This window comes from Chanos chanos, chromosome 2 (genome assembly GCF_902362185.1).
Source record: "Chanos chanos chromosome 2, fChaCha1.1, whole genome shotgun sequence".
NCBI classification, from domain to species: domain Eukaryota; kingdom Metazoa; phylum Chordata; class Actinopteri; order Gonorynchiformes; family Chanidae; genus Chanos; species Chanos chanos.
The window spans coordinates 48963265-48981769 of NC_044496.1; the positions used below are offsets into that span (position 1 = coordinate 48963265).

The 18505-nt window shown below is 43.6% G+C and overlaps 1 protein-coding gene across 1 annotated transcript; it reads left to right on the top strand.

The window, feature by feature from the left end:
* Positions 1-63: 63 nt before the first annotated feature.
* atg2a (autophagy related 2A) lies at positions 64-17528 on the top strand. The gene is made up of 42 exons (XM_030765008.1): positions 64-535; positions 991-1153; positions 1254-1403; positions 1586-1688; positions 2582-2720; positions 3027-3200; positions 3381-3480; positions 3618-3776; positions 3884-4023; positions 4331-4397; positions 4504-4756; positions 5149-5290; positions 5940-6038; positions 6137-6298; positions 6463-6727; positions 7065-7152; positions 7358-7532; positions 7801-7943; positions 8029-8159; positions 8614-8768; positions 8912-9062; positions 9211-9395; positions 9571-9651; positions 9772-9878; positions 10029-10121; positions 10234-10304; positions 10524-10600; positions 10697-10867; positions 10969-11095; positions 11178-11404; positions 11819-12048; positions 12468-12603; positions 12695-12910; positions 13164-13265; positions 13397-13481; positions 13738-13891; positions 14077-14146; positions 14489-14571; positions 15267-15388; positions 15533-15687; positions 16184-16336; positions 16576-17528. The coding sequence occupies exons 1-42, from the start codon at positions 365-367 to the stop codon at positions 16810-16812; spliced, it is 6012 nt and encodes a 2003-aa protein (XP_030620868.1). The 5' UTR covers positions 64-364; the 3' UTR covers positions 16813-17528.
* The last annotated feature ends 977 nt before the right edge of the window (positions 17529-18505 follow it).

Genomic DNA, 18505 nt, shown 5'->3' on the forward strand with positions numbered 1-18505 from the left:
CTGTGCATGAAAACAATAAACAACCCTATAGCCGAAGAGACGAAACAGAACCAGTCGCCCGATTTCGAGTTAAATGCAATTTTAATTCACTCTCGGACAGTGAATCGAGAGAAAACAACGACTGTCAATGCGACGCTGGACTATTCAGGGTCCTGACACGAAGAATTTTTGGATTTTTTGTGTCACACAAGAGGAAGTTACGGTTTACCCCCTTCCTTAGCCCCCTCAGCTAGCCACCCCCTACCCTTTGCTCGCACCTCGTTTGCACACTTTGTTTTTTTGTTATGCAGTTACCGGAGGACTGTTATCTTACTCGTTTTCCTCTACCACCTCTTGGCTCCCTTTCCCCCATCTCTCTGGCCCTATGTCTCGGTGGCTGTTCCCCTGGTCGGGCTCAATAAAGAAGCGGGCCTGTCGATATCTTTTACAGCATTACCTCGGTCACTACTTACAGGAACGACTGAGTTTGGACCAACTGAGTTTGGACCTTTACAATGGCAGTGGGGTTATCAAAGAAATCAACCTCGATGTGTGGGTAAGTTTGCCTCAGACATGTACAGGCCAGTTCCTGCCAAGTAGTCCAATGTCCTCAGCTCCTCCGAGTGTTTCGCAATTGTGAAGTCCAAGACAACAACAGTCCTCCACGTCTTGATCATCTTACTGGGTGGGAAGACGTTTCTGAAGAACATTCCGGCTGATTAGTTTTATTCGAAAAAATACCACGTAATCCACGCAGTACCCTTCTGCTGATTTTACCAAGATAAGATAAAGTTGCAGCAGTAATGTCTACAACACCATGATTATTTCATGATTAACTGTTGGTTGACATTCCGTTATTCAGTTTGAATCTTAGAATAAACAGTGCGTAATATGGGCAACAAAAGGGGAACGTTCCCTATTCTCCAAAATGATAATCAGGTATTTTGCCCTTTTGTTCTCTGCTCAGAACAATGTCATCAACCATTTGGTCTACTGTGTCTCAATTGGCAGGCAGTCAACGAGCTTCTGGAGTCGCTTGGGGCTCCTCTAGAGATATTGGATGGTTTTGTGAGCAGCATTGCTGTTACCATACCATGGGCAGCCCTTGTCACTGACCATTGTACCCTAGTCATCTCCGGGCTACAAATAACATGCCGTCCCAAGTACAGGACCAGTGAGTGCCATGTGCCCTGCTTTATGAGTTTATGACTTCTTTTGTACATGTGGTCAAGGACTGACATTATTGTAATAAACTGGTTTAATTAATTGTTCAGGTGGGAGCTGGGACTCCCAAGGCTGGTCCTCATGTATGACCTCCAGCATGCAGCTGGCCCAAGAGTGCCTGAAGGACCCCCCCGAGGCGTCCGAAGAGCCGCCTGCTCCCCTGGAGGGGCTGGAAATGTTTGCACAGACCATTGAGACAGGTGTGTGTATGTGTGTGTAAATGCACAAATAGTACTTTAGAATCAAGAGCTAATGTGAAATTACACTGCAAAGATATTTGTTCATTCAAACACAATTCAAGTCTGTCATGCTGGTGTTAATGAATGCTGATGTCTCTAAACTGATGAGAATTTGCTGTGTACAATATTTATATTGAATCTAGTTTTACGTCGGATAAAAGTCACCTTCCTGGATACCATAGTGAGAATCGAGCACCATCCCCTGGACTCTGATACTGGGGTTGCCTTAGAGATGCACATTAAACGGTAAATGCAGTCTTTCTATGACCTCCATATGGATATAGAGCTTTACAGCAGTAGTGTATGGGTTGCTAATATCATTCCTCTGTAAATTACCGTTTTACTACTTTTACTGGTTAAACAATTAGACCTGTACAGTAATCTAAGTCAGGCCTATTCAATTTGTGGCCAGCGGGCCAAACCCAGTCAAAGAGCTCTAGCAGCCCACTGGTGATTACAGTGAAACTGAAATGATACAGAAGTTAGCTTTGGTCAAGTAATTTGATTGGAGAAAAGGCATTCCTTGAGTGCTGAATGATATAGTATAACAGCATTGAAATGTTTTACCATATATATCGCTCTTACTTACAGCATTGTAAACATTTTGCTAGCCTCACAAGTCGATTAAATAAATGTAAATATATAAATGTAAATAGACTGCCAAAAATTTCAGGCCCTTGATCAAAGCATTCCAAATCTGGCCCTTCTAAAGTTGTAACTGAATAGCCCTGACCTAAGAAGTGCACAGAAAGTAGTTGTATTTTATATGTAAATGATTACTTTTACTAATTAGTAGATAAGCCATCCTTATGGCTTTAGTTAACTCAAATTCTGTGAGGTTTACTTCTTTTGAAATCAGATGTCAGTAGGGATTCCTGGAAAGCGCAGAACAGTTCTGAGGCATTGGTTACATCACAGCTGTACAGGGATCACAGTATACTACTCACCAACCCAACCATTTCTCAAAATTATTTACATTCTTCTACAGATTCAGTACAAGTAGCCATCTGACATAACGGTTGTTATGTAAGAAAGTGAACTGTGTAAACTGTGTATTGTCATAATGAATAAACTTGTTTATGACTGCACTGGGTGTTGAGCTCTGTTGTGCCCCCGCTGGTGGTGTATGTGTACCGCAGGCTGGATTACTGTGATGAAGCAGTGAGAGACTCCAGTCAGACAGTGCCTGTGGATATTCACCAGCCCCCAGCCTTTGTGCACAAGATCCTGCAGCTCAGTGCTGTCCAGCTCTTCTATGAGAACATGAAAGGGCCTCAGGTACCACTCAGCCAGACCAGAACAACCAAAGACAGATGCATTGCTCTATTTACAGTGGCAACGTTCATCGTTATTTAAAGCGCACAGTCAGTTCTTGTCTGATATCTTAGTTGGCCCATATAAATGCCTGATTATGGAATTCCTGTGTAATTTATAATTACACACTTACCAATATAGATGTGAATGTTGCCTCTTTTCTCATTGAGCAACTTGTGCTTTACTTTTGTCATTGAGCAGTCTCTCATATCTGCATTAATAGTATTCATCTTACCCTGCTGTTGTAACTCTGCCATTTTTTGGCCACAGGAACTGATTGCTGATGAAGACTCAGTCCCTGAGGAAGAGGAAGGAGAGGAGAAGTCAGAGGTGTCTGTGACCCCTCCACAGTCCTCCCAGCATCCTCTGCTCATTGGCAACTGTTCGGGCTTTATTGAGACCACTGTCAAAATCAAGCAAAATGACATGCTCCCTGGACCTAAGGTGTGTGTGTGTGTGTGTGTGTGTGTGTATGTATGTGTATGTGTGTGTGTGTGTACGTGTGTGCGCTCATGGGTTAGACTGCACCAGAGAATTGATTTGATTTGGCTTTGTATCAACGTATGTATCAATATATTGATTTGGTTTTGTATTAATGTAATTCTGTTTCTCATGTGCTCTCAGTTGGAATTGGATGGTAGAGTGGGCTGCCTTCACCTGCTGCTCTCCCCAAGTCAGATCACTCACCTGACAGACCTGCTCTCTGCTCTGTCTATTGAAACAGGTAAATCAAAAAAAAAAAAAAAATCTTTTCTACAGCACTCATTAGATACTAGTGTATTCTACACCAAATACATACACTATAAAATGCTCTTCCCCACTCTCTCCCCTCTCTCTCTCTGTCTGGTTGTCTCTGGTCAGAGTCCCGTGGTAAGACTGGAGGGGGTCAGAGCAGACCTCTGGGATCGGAGGACCTCAGGCTGATTGAAGAGGACCTGGGTAAACTGCTCACCTCTGACACGGCCGAGAGGGACCTGGAGCTGGACACAGAGCCCTACCTCAGCGGTCTGGAGAACGGAGGTGAGGACGGAGAGAGCTTCAGCTTAGGTGGTGCTTTTGTGCTGTGTTTGTGATTCAGTTTGATGTATGCTAATCCCTCTCTCTCTCTGACCCCCTTATTCTTTCAGAGATGTTTTATTCCATGGGTCCTGGTATGAGTAGCAGTGTGACGTCAGTTCGCTCTGGCAGTGAACTCTCAGACAGTGACATGGAGTCATCTACACACAGTCTGCAAAGCCTTTCACATACAAACCCTCTGTCACCACAGGTCAGCTGTGTGTGTATGTGTGTGTGTGTGTGTGTGTGTGTGTGTGTGTGTGTGTGTGAGGTTGTGTGGCTGTGTGTGTGTGGCTATGTGTGTGTGGCTGTGTGTGTGAGTGTGTCCCTGTTTTGGTTTGTGGCTGTTGTTTTACATTGTGTCCTGGTTTGAACCGTTCTGTTTGTGCTTGTTTGCATATCTGTTTGTTTCCGTGTGTGAGTATTGATGTCCATGTGCCATGGATTTGTTTACAAGCTCACAAGCTTCCACACATGAGTGTTAACAGCATGTGGCTGTGTGTCCTCTCTTCTCTCAGGGAATTCCTAGACGCTATCCTGTACCAGGATCACTAACAAGTTTGCCTCAGTCTAACAGACCCCCAGGTAACTGAACAAAAAAGAAAATCACACACACTTGACACCAGTTCAAATATTTTTTTAAATTCGGGAACCTAGCTAACTGTTTACCTTGACTTGCTGCCTTTAATAGGTCGCTCGTCCCGCGGTAACCACCCGGAGCCCATGAAGCCTGATGCTTTGCTCCGCCTCAGTTTGGGCGGAGTCACACTAACAATGCTAGAACAGGAGCCACCTCTTGGACCTGACGGACGCTCCTCATTGGCTGAGGTGTCTAAGGTGTTCTTCCAGGAGCTGGCTTTCTTTAAGGACAGCATGTTCAGCGAGAGAGACTTCCAGCGTTTACGAGGGAGCTTTGCCAAAGCATGCCCACATTCTCACCTCAGGTACACTCATATTTACACAGTCCTCCCTGTCAACCATCATGTGGTACACAGCTGCAGCTCTGTCACTGCCACTCAGGGTTCGTTTATGAGAAATTTAAGTTCTTGTCAATGACAAAAGTATTATTTTGGGTGTAGTTATATCAATAAAGCATTGATTATCATGAAGCTTTCATGCTGAACTGATATTAGCACGGCTTTACTCTTCTTACCAACACATATAACAACAGTCAGCTTTGTATTTTTATTGTTACCTCAAAGCAACTGCCTAATTCATTCCCGGTGGCATTATTTAATTATATTTTTGCCTTCTGCTGTAGTTTACTTCTTTTATGTGCTCGTAGTGGTTTTTGAAGAGAAATTCAGTAAAAATGACCTCTGTCTGTCATCTCTAGGGTGACGGGGGCTGCAGTGCAGGTGTCATGCGAGATGCGCAGTGCAGGGCGCCATGCCCGAGCTGTGACCTCTGACCTCTCCTTCAGCAGGCTGGAAGTTCTGGAGTGTTTATGGGAGCCAAAGATCCCCCAGTATTCTGAGGTAAACCCACAAACTCCTCTGATCAACATAAAATGACCTAAATATCAACACAAATTTCTTTTTCAAAGCTAAATAAATGACTATATAGGTATTAGTAATTGCTCTAGTTCTAATTTTTGAATTCAAATCCACTATTTTTGACTCAGCGACCCAAATTAAATTTTTTTCTGAGCATTTTTGTTTTTGTTCTTATATGATGCAGAGACTGAAGTGCATGTTCAGACTACTTTATAAATGTGGAGAGAATATGTTAGCAGGTTTCTGCCATTGCGTTTGGTTTTAATGGTCATTCTCTGTATAGCTATACTAGTGGTATAATAAATAATAATCGTCAATGCAGAGAAGTGTATGTTAATAATAAATATCTTTCGTATCCCGACAGAAAAAGAGTTAACATCATATTGTTTGTATGTGTAGTCTGGATTGTTCTTAGCCAGCACTGAGAATGCCATGTCTTTTATGCATGTGTAATATTCTGAGGTGCATGAGATTCAGAAAAAAAAAAAAAAAGAATTATTGAAGTTATTCTAAACAAGGGTTAGAGATGGAAAGCAGCTTGCAGCCAGATGTCAGCATGACCTCTGCTGCCTCGTGTGTTTTCTAACGGTGTGAGTGACTCAGGAACGTGTGTCTGTGCTTGTCTCTGTAGCTGCTACAATTTCAGAGCGCTGGACTCTTCACTGTAGGAGTCACAGCCCGGCCCTGTGCCCAGCTACACTACAGTCTCACCGAGAGGCATCTCCGTAAGGTATATCTGTGTCCCTGTGTAAACTATTTAGTAGTGAATCTGTGTTTATCTCTTTGGATTCATGTGTGATCGTGATTGTCGTTCACGTTGTGTTTCAGGGCGGAGCGAAGCAGCGTGTTGTACGCAGGGACAGTGTTGTGCGTATCGAACTGGGAGAACTGACCACTGAGCTTGATTTGGACATCCTGGGTCGACTGGACGGTCTGGTCCAGGCTTTGAGTCATTGTCCAGTTCAGACAGTGGGGCCCATGCATTCTCAGGTCACTACAGTACCACAGTTCAACAAGTTTTGTTTTTTTTTTAGTTTTATTTCTTCATCTAAGGCCATTCAAACTGGACTGGTCATAATCTTCATCATTTCTCATCCTATACCGCTACCTCTCCCTCTCTCTCTCTCCCTCTCTCTCTCTCTCTTTCCCTCCAGACTCAGACAGTAGAGCTGCGGTCCTCTTTGACTCTCCTCTCGCCTCATGCGGTGCTGAAGTTGCGGTTCCCCATCCCTGACCTTCGACCTGTGGACCTAAGGCGCCCCCCCTCTCAGCGGGCGGTCCGCACTGAGACTCTGAGTTTAGAGATGTCCAACCTGGAGCTGAGGACCCAGCAGGGACCAGACATCCAGAATGAATCCCCTGGCACTCCCGCTGCCAACCTTACCAAACTGTTTGAGGCCAGCTTCAGTGACCTGCATGGTGAGACATTGTGGTTTAGTTTTATAAAAAATTTTAATTCTTCTTGGTATCGGCAAGGAAATGACTTTTCATGCTATTTTGGATTTACATATGTTCATTAAAGGGTTGAATCAACATAATAAGTTGATTTTTTTTTTCTAAGCCAAAGGAGCAAAAGCTAAAGTGAAAGCTTTCTCCATTTTGTTACATGTATACACATCTAACAATATGTTGCAAAATAAGCCCCAAGGGGAAAACTTCAAGACAAAACAAATAATTTTATGAGGCATTCACCACAGTTTTCCAGTTATGGAGATGCAGTTACAGTGCCTCATTGTTTCTCTTTCCCTTTCCTCAGGCGTGTACGAGGGTTGGGAAGGAGGTACTTTCCCCTGTATACGTGTCCAGAAGAGCCCAGACCCGCAAAACGCGGAGGGCACTCCCAGGTCTGTTTGTGTACGCTTGTGTCTGTATGTTTGTGTATTTTTCTTTTATATTAATGAACCAACGTTCAACGGAGCAGCTCCTTTTCATGAGAAGCCAAGTGCGGATCCAAGCATTGTAGAAGAATGTACCTCATCTGTTTTGATTAAAGTTCATTCAGATCACTGACACATAGTGTTATTTATGTTCTGTTGTCTCTGTGCGCAGGATTTCAGTGCGAGTGAATGGGGGTGACGGAGGCCGCGAGGGTGGAGGTCTGGCTGGGATGGGGCTGAACAGAGACCTGGGTTTGGGTTCCATTTCTATGGAGAACCCCTGTGAGCTGAGAGAGAAGAACAGCTCCCCGTTTTCCTCCAACCGTACCATGTTTGAAACTGAGGAGGTGTGTGTGTGTGTGTTTAGTCTGCCCCTCACACACTGAATGTCATTAAGTGACCTTGTATAGACTTGTCACCTTCCTCTGCACTATGTTTATGTCGTTGGGCTTTTATATTCTCTCTGCATCATCTTCTTCTGACTGTACAATTCCCCCTTACTGTCTTCCACTGCTTTATCCCCTACTTTTCTCTCTCTCTCTCTCTCTCTCTCTCTCTCTCTCTCTCTCTCTCTCTCTCTTTCTCTCTCTCTCTCTCTCTCTCTCTCTCTCTCAGATGGTGATTCCAGCAGATCCAGAGGAGATGCGTGAGTTTCAGTCTCAGTGTGTGTCCCAGTGTCAGTGTGTGGTGGACATCACACTACCTGTGGTATATATCCTGCTACCCAGTAAAGAGGCTTTCCAGAGCATATACAACAGGCAAGCTCTCTCTAACGCACACACGTTCTCACATATAAGGCAGGAGATTTAACAGAGATTTTAACACTTCCTATCATTCACTCAGGATCAATAACGACCTGTTGATGTGGGAGCCCCCTCCTCCTCCCCCCTCTCCCCCCAAGGAGTCTTCTCGTAGCCACCAGCGTTATTCTGAAGACGAGGAGTTTCAGCTCTGTAAATCTGCCTTCCGACTCGGTCAGTGATTCCCCTGCCTCGGGACGTTGGGACATATCTGTGATAACTGCTGCTCAGTGATCCAGGCAAATGTTTATGGCACGCTAAGTCGGTTTATAAGGGTCATTGTTGAACAGGTTCATACAGAACATTCCATTTTATTTGCCGTGGTTAGACCAATGGAATTGGAAACTTGGCTTTGTCACACTGTGAAGAATCCTCTCTTCTGTGGCACGGTCAAGGCATGCTGCATTCTATGCTAGTCAACATTCATGCCAAGCAAAACCTGACTTAGGTCTTAGAAAATAGTTAAAAATAATCATCGGCGGCCGTTGTTGGTATTTAGCATTAAGTATGTGGCAGAGCCCATGAATAATATAGTTTAAATTGGTTTGTAAATTTCAGTTGGTATCAGTTGAATGAGTGTTGGCTATATAATTATTTGTGAGTATAAAGGTACATGTTGTGCTCACAGATTCGGACTCGGAGGAAGATGAGCCTCAGTTCTACTCAGCCAATGAATCAGCGAGGCGAAAACAGGCAGAACCTCACCCTGACCACAACCTCAGCCTTCTCTGTCTAACTGTCCTGATTGGCAAGGGCCGCCTCCAGGCCATGACGGACAGCAAGGTCAGCAAACTAAATCAGAATGGTAGTCGCTTCACACTGGCAATCAGTTACAGGTTTTAGACAACACTGTAGATCACTGTTGTTTAATATTAATTTTATTTGTGACTTTTCTTGTTCATTCTACCTCATTTTTATTTTTCTAGAATGAGGCGGGAAAGAGAGTGGAACACTGCCATGGGGAGTTCTTGTTGGACCTCGAAGGAGGGAAAATTTTCAGTGTTACTCAGCATCAGAATAATCCTCATCTCAACTTCCTGACTCTGGAAAGCAGGAAAGTGGAGCTTTACCACAAAGGTTAGCGAAGAGAGGGAGTATTGGAAGTATGTCCAATATATTCCCCATTAGCAAGTAGTCATGAGTTAAAACACTTCATTAATAGTTATTATAAATTATTAGTGCTCAGGGGAAAGCATTAATTACAAATATAACTCTTTCTCTTTAGCGACAGTCCCAGATTCACCCATTCCTGTGAGATTGGAAATGCCCAGGTTTACTCCCCCAAGCCATTTGGACCCTACCATTTATCCTACAGAGGTGGGAGTTAGCTGTGTGGGTGGCAGAGAGACAGATGTTCAGATGCTGTCAACTGCCATCAAAATTACACTAGACCTTCAAAGGAATGTCAAGGTTAGTAAGTTTTTCTATCTCAGTGCTCAGTTGTATGAGCTTAAAAGCTTGCACCTGAACTTTTCAGTCATTGAATTTCTTAGATTTTTAAGTTAGTATCAGTCGAACCACTAGTTTTTGTCTTTTTATGTTTTCATCATGATCTAAAGAGAGTGATTTTATACTTGTCTTTTAGGAATTCCTGGTTGCTCTGCGACTCCAAGGTGCTACTTTACGCCATTATATGGCGTTAACCAATCACAGCTGGCACGAACAGGTACTTCATATTTGCATTTTACTGATAACCATGGTAACACTGTATACTTATACCATCATTAGATATGTTAGTGTTGAGTATAACATAATACTGAGTGTTGTCTGTCCACTCTCGCTTCAGATGGTGGATTTTCTAGATGTCATTGACGACGATATCTTAGGATACACACCTCCTGCCATCATCACAGTCTTACACACACACCTGGCCACCTGTGCTGTTGACTACAGGTGAGGGCAGCTCACACACACCTCTGGGCTAGATATGTACGGTGCTGTTTTACACGTGTTTCTGGTTAAGTCTCACACTGTGCAATTCTTGTTCCCTCTTTCTTTCTCTCTCTCTTTGTCTTTCTCTTTCTTTCTCTCCCTCATTCCCAGGCCGCTTTACCTCCCACTGCGAGTAGTGTTTACAGCTGAATCCTTCTCTCTGTCCAGTAATATCATTGTGGACACTGCCACCTTTCACCTCAGGTACTGGAGCTGTGTCAGTCTGCAATAAAATCTCTGGTCAGGCTTCGTTTGGGCCTGTGTGTGGACCTAGTTGAGACCTGTGTTTTTGTTTGTTTGTGTGTTTGTTTTTTAGGTTTATCCTGGATGATTCTGCCCTGTACCTGTCTGATAAGTGTGAGAGTGATACAGTGGATTTGAGACGAGGTACGGCACCCTCTTACTGTTACTAAGTGATGTTTTGGCAGTTTATAGGAAGAGAAAAATAATTGGTGTCTTGCGTGCTGTCACTTTGTGCAGCTGTCTCACATTTAAAGCATGTCCTCCTCTAAGTGATATTTATTTTCTACTCTCTGTCGCGTCATGATTCATTCACACTGTATCACAACCTCTTTATAAGTGTGTCTGTGTGTTTTTCTCTCTTAGACTATGTGTGTGTGTTAGATATCGACCTTCTGGAACTCGCCATCACCACATGGAAAGGCAGCAACTCTGGCAAGCTTGTGAGTTTCTCAAAAGAGAGTTTACTTCATAAACCATACCAGTTAGTGAGTTTTTCCAGAATGTTTTTTTAACTCCCACCTCCGTCTAATGTCCAGGCTCAACCTCTGTTTGAACTGCGCTGCTCCAATAACGTGGTGCACCTGCACACCTGCGCAGACTCCTGCGCAGCCCTCATCAACCTTCTGCAGTACCTGGTCTCTCAGGGCGACCTGCACCCCCCTCCTCGCCACGCCTCCCCCACAGAGATAGCTGGACAGAAACTGCCGGTAAGAGACACTGGATATTTTTATCTGTTTCTTTTTTCTCTCTGAAGGCATATCATAATGCATTGATGCATGCATTTCACTGATTTGATTTGATCTGTCAGATGTCAGAAAGTCCCGCCTCCATCCCACCCTGCCCTCCAGCTGAGACTGCTGAAATCAACCAATGTGATCTTACCGATGCCTTGATTGACACTGAGAGGACCCAACGAGAGGAGGATCATGATGCTAGTGAGGATAGAGAATGATCTGATAAAAAGATTCAGTTGTTAATGATTACTTTTCATATTAATAGCTGGTGTTTGATTGACAGGTTCTGCCGGCTCAATCCAGAGAGCATCACCTGTCTCCGTCTACCTGTTTCCTGGAGAAGCTGCCAAAGGCCGTCCGTCTGTTCTGGAGGGGGAGGAGTCTGAGCTTGATGGACTTGTGACAACAGCCATTGAGGCTCACACAGATATGATGTCAGAGGAGGGGTCGGAATGTTCCACAGACAATGATGACTTCTGTATCCTAGAGGCCCCTGGGATAGGCATTCCTGTGAGTCCCTCCTTGTTTGTCTCTCTCTTCTTCTTACTGACTGTCCTCCCTGTTTATCTCTCTCTTCTTCTTACTGACTGTCCTCCCTGTTAATCTCTCTCTTCTCCTTACTGATTATCCTCCCTGTGTATCCCTCTCTTCTCCTTACTGACTGTCCTCCCTGTTAATCTCTCTCTTCTCCTCACTGACTGTCCTCCCTGTTAATCTCTTTGTCTTTACTTGTCTTTTGAATCCCTTTTCACTATGTTATTCTTTCTCTCTTGTTTGCCCTTTTCTCTGGGCACGGTGTTGCAAAGATTGCATTATAGCTTTCATAAGACTCTCTCTCTCTATTTCTCTCCCTGTCTGTGCCCCCCCCCCCCCCCCCCCCCCCCCCCCCCCCCCCCCCGCCCTTTCTCTCTCTTTCCTGCACAGCCTAAAGATGGAGAGCCTGTGGTGACTGTGTTGAGCACTGGACCCATAAAGGTCAGAGATGGATATTTCTCTCGTCCCCGTGGCAGCTCGGACCTTCTGCGTGCTCCATCCCGTTTCCCCGTGCCCCAGAGCAGAGTGGTCCTCCGAGAGGTGTCTGTCGTCTGGCATCTCTACGGGGGCAAAGACTTTGGGGGAAAGCCTCCCTCTGTGCTTACGCAACACAGCCAGAGGTAAACAGACAGTATAATTTGAATGACACAGCCGGAGATAAACAGACAGTATAATTTGAATGACATAGCCGGAGGCAAACAGACAGCATAGTTTCAATGAACCATAACACTTCTCAAAAATATAGCCAAAAACCCAGTGTGACTCAGCCACTCCAGTCAACTGTGGAATGTTAAGCAACAATATGTCATTACACTGTCAAGACTGTTTTTAATGTTTGGGAGATGATATTATCAAGAATAATTTGAGTGGAGTAATTCCAGAGTTATTCACACATCTCAATACCTGTGTTGGAATGCTATGTCTTTTAAAAGCATGTTTCTTGTTGAACCTGTCCATATCAGTGAGCTTGGCAAAAAAAAAAAAACTCTCCTGCTGATAAAAGAAATCAATCAAAAAAATAAAACTTGTAAATTTGCAGGGGCCGCCCCACTCCTCATGGGGCCAGAGGCTCTCCTTCCCGCTCTGTGGCCCCCTCACGACCCCAAAACTCCTGGCGCTGGGTAGGAGGAAGTGGGAGGCAGCACAACTTACTGATGGAGATCCAGCTAACTAAGGTAACACATGCTTGCCTGTTACTGTTCATATGTGCTCGCGCAAACTGTCTGAACCTGACGGACGCGTCGAAATCATTTTGTCCGTGTCCAGGTGAGCTTCCAGCACGAGTCGTACCAGGTGGCGCAGCCCCCCGCCGTCCCAGGACAGGAGGCTGAAGGAACGGGGGTCGGGGAGCAGCCACTGTCCAGACAAGTCTTCATCGTACAAGAACTGGAAGTCAGAGACAGGCTGGCCTCCTCTCAGATCAACAAGTTCCTCTACCTGTACACCAGCGAGAGCATGCCACGCCGAGCTCATTCGAACATGGTGAGAGAAGGGGGGGAAAACGAAAAGGTTGGGTCGAGAAAGGGACAGAAACGGAAAGAATAACAGGAAAGATGGATAATGAGGACTATGAGTAAAGAGTGAACGAGGTGTCGTTGACTGTACATTAACCATTTGTCAGAGTAGCGCTGTGCTTTTTTTTTTTTTTTACCATGCCTAATCGTATTCTCAGAATAGTTGTTAAAATTTCAGTATGTGTAATGTGAGTTTGACATGACTCTATTCTGTATTGCAGCTGACGGTGAAGGCTCTTCAGGTGTGTCCTGATTCAGGTCTTGGAGGACCAGAATGCTGCTTGAGAGTCAGTTTACTACCACTCAGACTCAACATAGACCAGGTATTTTATCTCTTACTGTTATATCTGCCTGGGTTTAGGAATGCGTGGGGGCCTACAGTTCTATACATTTTAGGCGTCTTCCTGTCCTAACACACTTTTGTCATCTAACTATTATTCTTGTGTTTTCCCAGGATGCTCTTTTCTTCTTAAAAGACTTCTTCAGCAACATGGCTGCCGGAGTTAACCCCTACCTACCCGTTGACCCAGCATCTGAAGGTAAACATGGCTGTAATATTAGCAGCACAGTCCGGAATCTTTTTCATTATATCATACGACTCCAACCATCACTGACTCTTCTTTTGTTTTCAGTTTTTTCTTTTTGACATTTTTTTCTGCCGTTGTAAAACCTTTGTGGTTTTCTCTTTTGTGTCCATATATTCTCTGCTCTCTCCCTTTCTCTCTCTCTCTCTTTCTCTGTCCATCTCTCTCTCTGTCTCTCTTTCTCTCTCTCTCATTCTGTCAATCATGTCAGTGAGGTCTGATCCTTCCCAAAAGCAGTCGGAGGAGGCGGAGCTTGGTGCTGGACTTGGCCCTGACCTCACCGCGTCCGTGGAGACGACATACAGTGAGCAGAGCTCTTCCTCTGCTGGTTCCTCCTCTTCCTCCGATCAACCAATCTACTTCCGGTAAATTATCTGTTCTCAGCCCCACAAGCAAACAGAGACCTGGCAAAGTGTGTAATAGTTGGAATAGTGTAATTTGCTGATTCTCCATACAACCTTGCCAGACAAGTTAGCTGTGTCTTATCTTGCTCTTTTTCTCTCCTCTTCTCTTTCCTTATTATACCTGTTCTGTTTGGTTTTTACCTCAGAGAGTTTCGGTTTACCTCTGAAGTTCCCATCTGGCTGGACTATCATGGCAAGCATGTGGTTATTGAGCAGGTAGGAGCTCATTCACACTTTCAGAAATGTTTGTATTGCATTCTGGGTGATAGTTTGTTTGTAATAGACATTTGAGCTGTTTGGTTCTGCTTGTCTCTTTAAACTGTGGGCTATGAGAGATGTTTGAATCATTGATGGATAATGGAATATCTTCAAGGTAGTGGGTATGGGAATATGTATGTCTTACAGTTACTACCAATGGGAACATGAACTGTCTGCACTGTCACAATTTATTCATTTCATAAAACTTGTTCATTAGCAAGAACTTTTTCTCACTGTTGATTTTTTTTTTTTTTACCTTTTGATGTCACTGATGATCGTTTTCCTTTTTTTTTCTGCTAGGGAACGTTTGCAGGTATTCTGATTGGTTTAGCCCAGCTCAACTGCTCAGAGCTGAAGCTCAAAAGACTCTGCTGTAGACATGGGTATGTGTCTCTTTCTGTTACCATTCACTTACCCCTCTCAATGTCCTGTTACCATTCACTTACCCCTCTCAATATCCTGTTACATTCACTTACCCCTCCCAATGTCCTGTTACCATTCACTTACCCCTCCCAATGTCCTGTTACATTCACTTACCCCTCCCAATGTCCTGTTACCATTCACTTACCCCTCTCAATGTCCTGTTACTGTTCACTTACCCCTCTCAATGTCCTGTTACCATTCACTTACTCCTCCCAATGTCCTGTTACCATTCACTTACCCCTCTCAATGTCCTGTTACTGTTCACTTACCCCTCTCAATGTCCTGTTACATTCACTTACCCCTCTCAATGTCCTGTTACTGTTCACTTACCCCTCTCAATGTCCTGTTACCATTTACTTACCCCTCTCAATGCCCTGTTACATTCACTTACCCCTTTCAATGTCCTGTTACATTCACTTACCCCTTTCAATGTCCTGTTACATTCACTTACCCCTCTCAATGTCCTGTTACCATTCACTTACCCCTGAGGATCTGCTAGTTAACTTCTTTTGAGCCTCAAGTCTCTGGTTAGCTTTGTCCAGAATTTTCCAAAATGTTTAGCTTATTTTCTCTTATAATTTAATGGAAAATACAGGCATCTTTTTAATACTCAGCACTTACATTATATCATTTTTGCTCTCTGTATCTCCACCAGACTTCTTGGAGTTGATAAAGTGATTCAGTATGCAGTTAACGAATGGTTAACTGACATTAGGAAGAACCAGTTGCCAGGAATTCTTGGTGGTGTAGGCCCCATGCATTCTGTGGTACAGCTCTGTGAGTACATGACAAATTATTTTTTTTTCCTCAGACTATTGCATGCACATGAAGCATCTACCTGAATTATGTGTGTTCGAACAAATGACTTAACGTGTTGACTTGTTATTCCCACTCCTTCTCATGTCATCCCTCTCTACCCAGTCCACGGCGTGCGGGATCTGTTCTGGATGCCCATAGAGCAGTACAGAAAAGATGGGCGCATTATCCGCGGTCTCCAGCGGGGGGCAGCGTCCTTTGGCACCTCCACCGCTTCTGCTGCCCTAGAGCTGAGTAACAGACTGGTGCAGGCCATACAGGTACGAACACAGAACGAGGAAACATGGGGATGCAGGCTAGTTACTGTAATCAGTGGGCGTGTTGTGTTTGGTCCTGGGATTCGTTAATGGATCCCCTCAGACAGTTTCTGTCTGTCTGCCTGCCATGGCTGTGTATTCTTTCACTGTGAACTGTTGGGTGTAGTCATCTCCAATTTTGAGATGCGAAGCAAGTTTCTACCGATGTTGGTGGAAAATTCTGCTATAATGTGTGACCAAAACAGTTACATAAATATAAGTCATGTTCCCAACCTAAAAGAGAGAAGGTATTCATTTGTGTTTGGCAGGAGCTCTATACGCGCTTGTATGTAGCACAGCAACATTGAAGAAATACTGTAGATATGTTTTTCCATATTTTTTTTGCATGTTATGCTTATGGTTTTACAGGACGCTATGTTTATGTATATGAATAATTTGGTAGATATGAATACATGTGCTGTGTATGTTTATGTAAACATCTTTGGTAATATTTGTTCAGGCAACTGCTGAGACAGTGTATGACATCTTGTCTCCGACTCCTCCTCTGACACGGTACATCACCGAGGGCCGTCCAGTGTCCCGCCCACGCCGGAACCCTCAGCCTGCGGACCTCAGGGAAGGGGTTGCCAAGGCCTACGATACTGTTAGAGAAGTAAGGTCTTTTATGGCTATGGTTTAAAGTGCGCCTTAATACCTCAAATGCTTTTAAGGAGTGGGGCTTGGTTCCTATAATTTTTCAGCATCTTTCTCCCACAAATTGAAATGTTTTGATATTGAGAAAATATCGATTTATTGCCTGTAAGAACATAATATCACTTGTTTTATCATGATTGCTAACATGTGAAGATTGCCTCCTTTTATAATTCCTTTTTTTCTTTTCGTCTGTCACAGGGAGTGATTGACACAGCTCAGACCCTATGCGATGTTGCATCTCGCGGGCACGAACAGAAAGGTCTTCCGGGAGCGGTGGGTGGAGTCCTGCGCCAGATCCCGCCCACTGTTGTACGTCCACTCATAGTTGCCTCTGAGGCCACCTCGAACCTGCTGGGAGGCATGCGGAACCAAATTAAACCGGACGCACGGAAAGAGGACTTCTTAAAGTGGCGCACAGAAGAAGGCCAAGAGTGACTGTAGGGGGAAAGTGAGATTTAGCATAAATGAAGAGTGTGTGTGAGACTGAAGGATGTGTATCTGTGAGAGTATGAGTATATCTGTGAGTATTATTGGACAAAAAAAAACAAAAAAAACACACACACACAAAAAAAAAACCTGGTAGTGTCTCAGCTGATGTTTTAAGTGGCTTCCAGAGGTAAGTGGCACACTTTTTTCATGCAAAGGATAAAGTTCATTTTTGCACTTATTAGCAAAGCTTGATGGAAATCTGTAAGTGCAACTCCCTGATATTTCGTCCTATCTGAAAGTATGCAATCATATCAGTCTTTTTCGTTGTTGAACGCTCAGCAAAAGACTTGCTCCTTTCTTTTCTTTCTCCTTTCCTTTTTTCTTTTAACTGATAACAGACATCTAGGGCTTTATTCAGGGCTTGCTATCTTTGTTCTTTTTTCTGTTTTTTTTTTTGTTTGTTTTTTTTGTGAATTATTCGGTATGTCTCTTAGCAAGCCTGTCGGGACAGAGATATGAAACAAGAGAAACGTTCTTATTGTCGACAATGTGAGAAACTTTGTATGCTTGTTGTTAATGTGGGGGCCTTGCCATGATCATTTTAACAGTAGGAATGTGATATATCCTATACCAGTCTTCTCATTTGTGTGTCAAAAGTGTGTGCTTAGAATCCCATCCTATATTTTGTGCCATAAGATCGCCCATGTTGAAGACGAATTCTAAATCTGTAACTTTTATTAACACCCCCCCCCCCCCCCGGTAACTTTTAACCCTGTCCCATTCAAAGCCAGTAATTCTCACACCTACACTGTCCCAGTCGGTTTTATCATATGTTTCCACTTTTTTTTTTCCCTTTGGTGATTTTTCCATAGTTTGCCAGGATGTGATAGATTCCAGGTGCTTTCTGGTTTTCTCTGTCAAACTTGCTTGACTTGTCTCATTAGTTGCCTTCCTACTTTTTAAAAGAAATGTAGTTTTGTTTTATTTTGTAATTATGATTGACACAAATATTAACATGACTTATCATATGCTTTTTTTTTTTTTTGGAGATACTCAGACTGTGCATGTCTTTCAGACACTGAAAGAATGGAAAGCGGTCAGTGGTTGATGTTTTACAGTTTCATCTTTTGTTTTACATACGTTTTAAGGGAAGTAAGTTTTGATGTGTGTGTCTGTGTGTGTGCATGTGTGTGTGTGTGTGTGTGTGTGTCTGTGTGTGTGCATGTGTGTGTGTGTGTGTGTGGGCGTGTGAGTGTGTGTGTGTGTACAGTGTGTGTCATGTGAGTGGATGAGTCCTGCATGTTCGTGGGTTGATGGTCATCTCTGATTTGAGTGAGTAAGTTGACCGCACAAGTCAGGGCTCTCAGTGTGTTTTCTGTAATTACTACTATATCCTACGCTGTAAGAATGACCTGTATAAAATGACAATGTGTAAACAAAAATTAATAAAAAAAAATGTACATTTAAAGCTGATGCATGCTTGTTTTGTCTAATTCATAAAGCTGGTAATATTAATGGTCAACACCGAGTAAAGGTTATTAAATGTAGAAAAGGGCTGACAGAGCTTATGAACATATGAAAATTAAGCAGTTAGTAAAATGAGGGCTAAAAACAAAATACGTTGTAAATATGTAAAACTAAAACTGATGACATTAATATTTAATATCAGAAATGAGGTTGATGATGTGACACTGTGCAC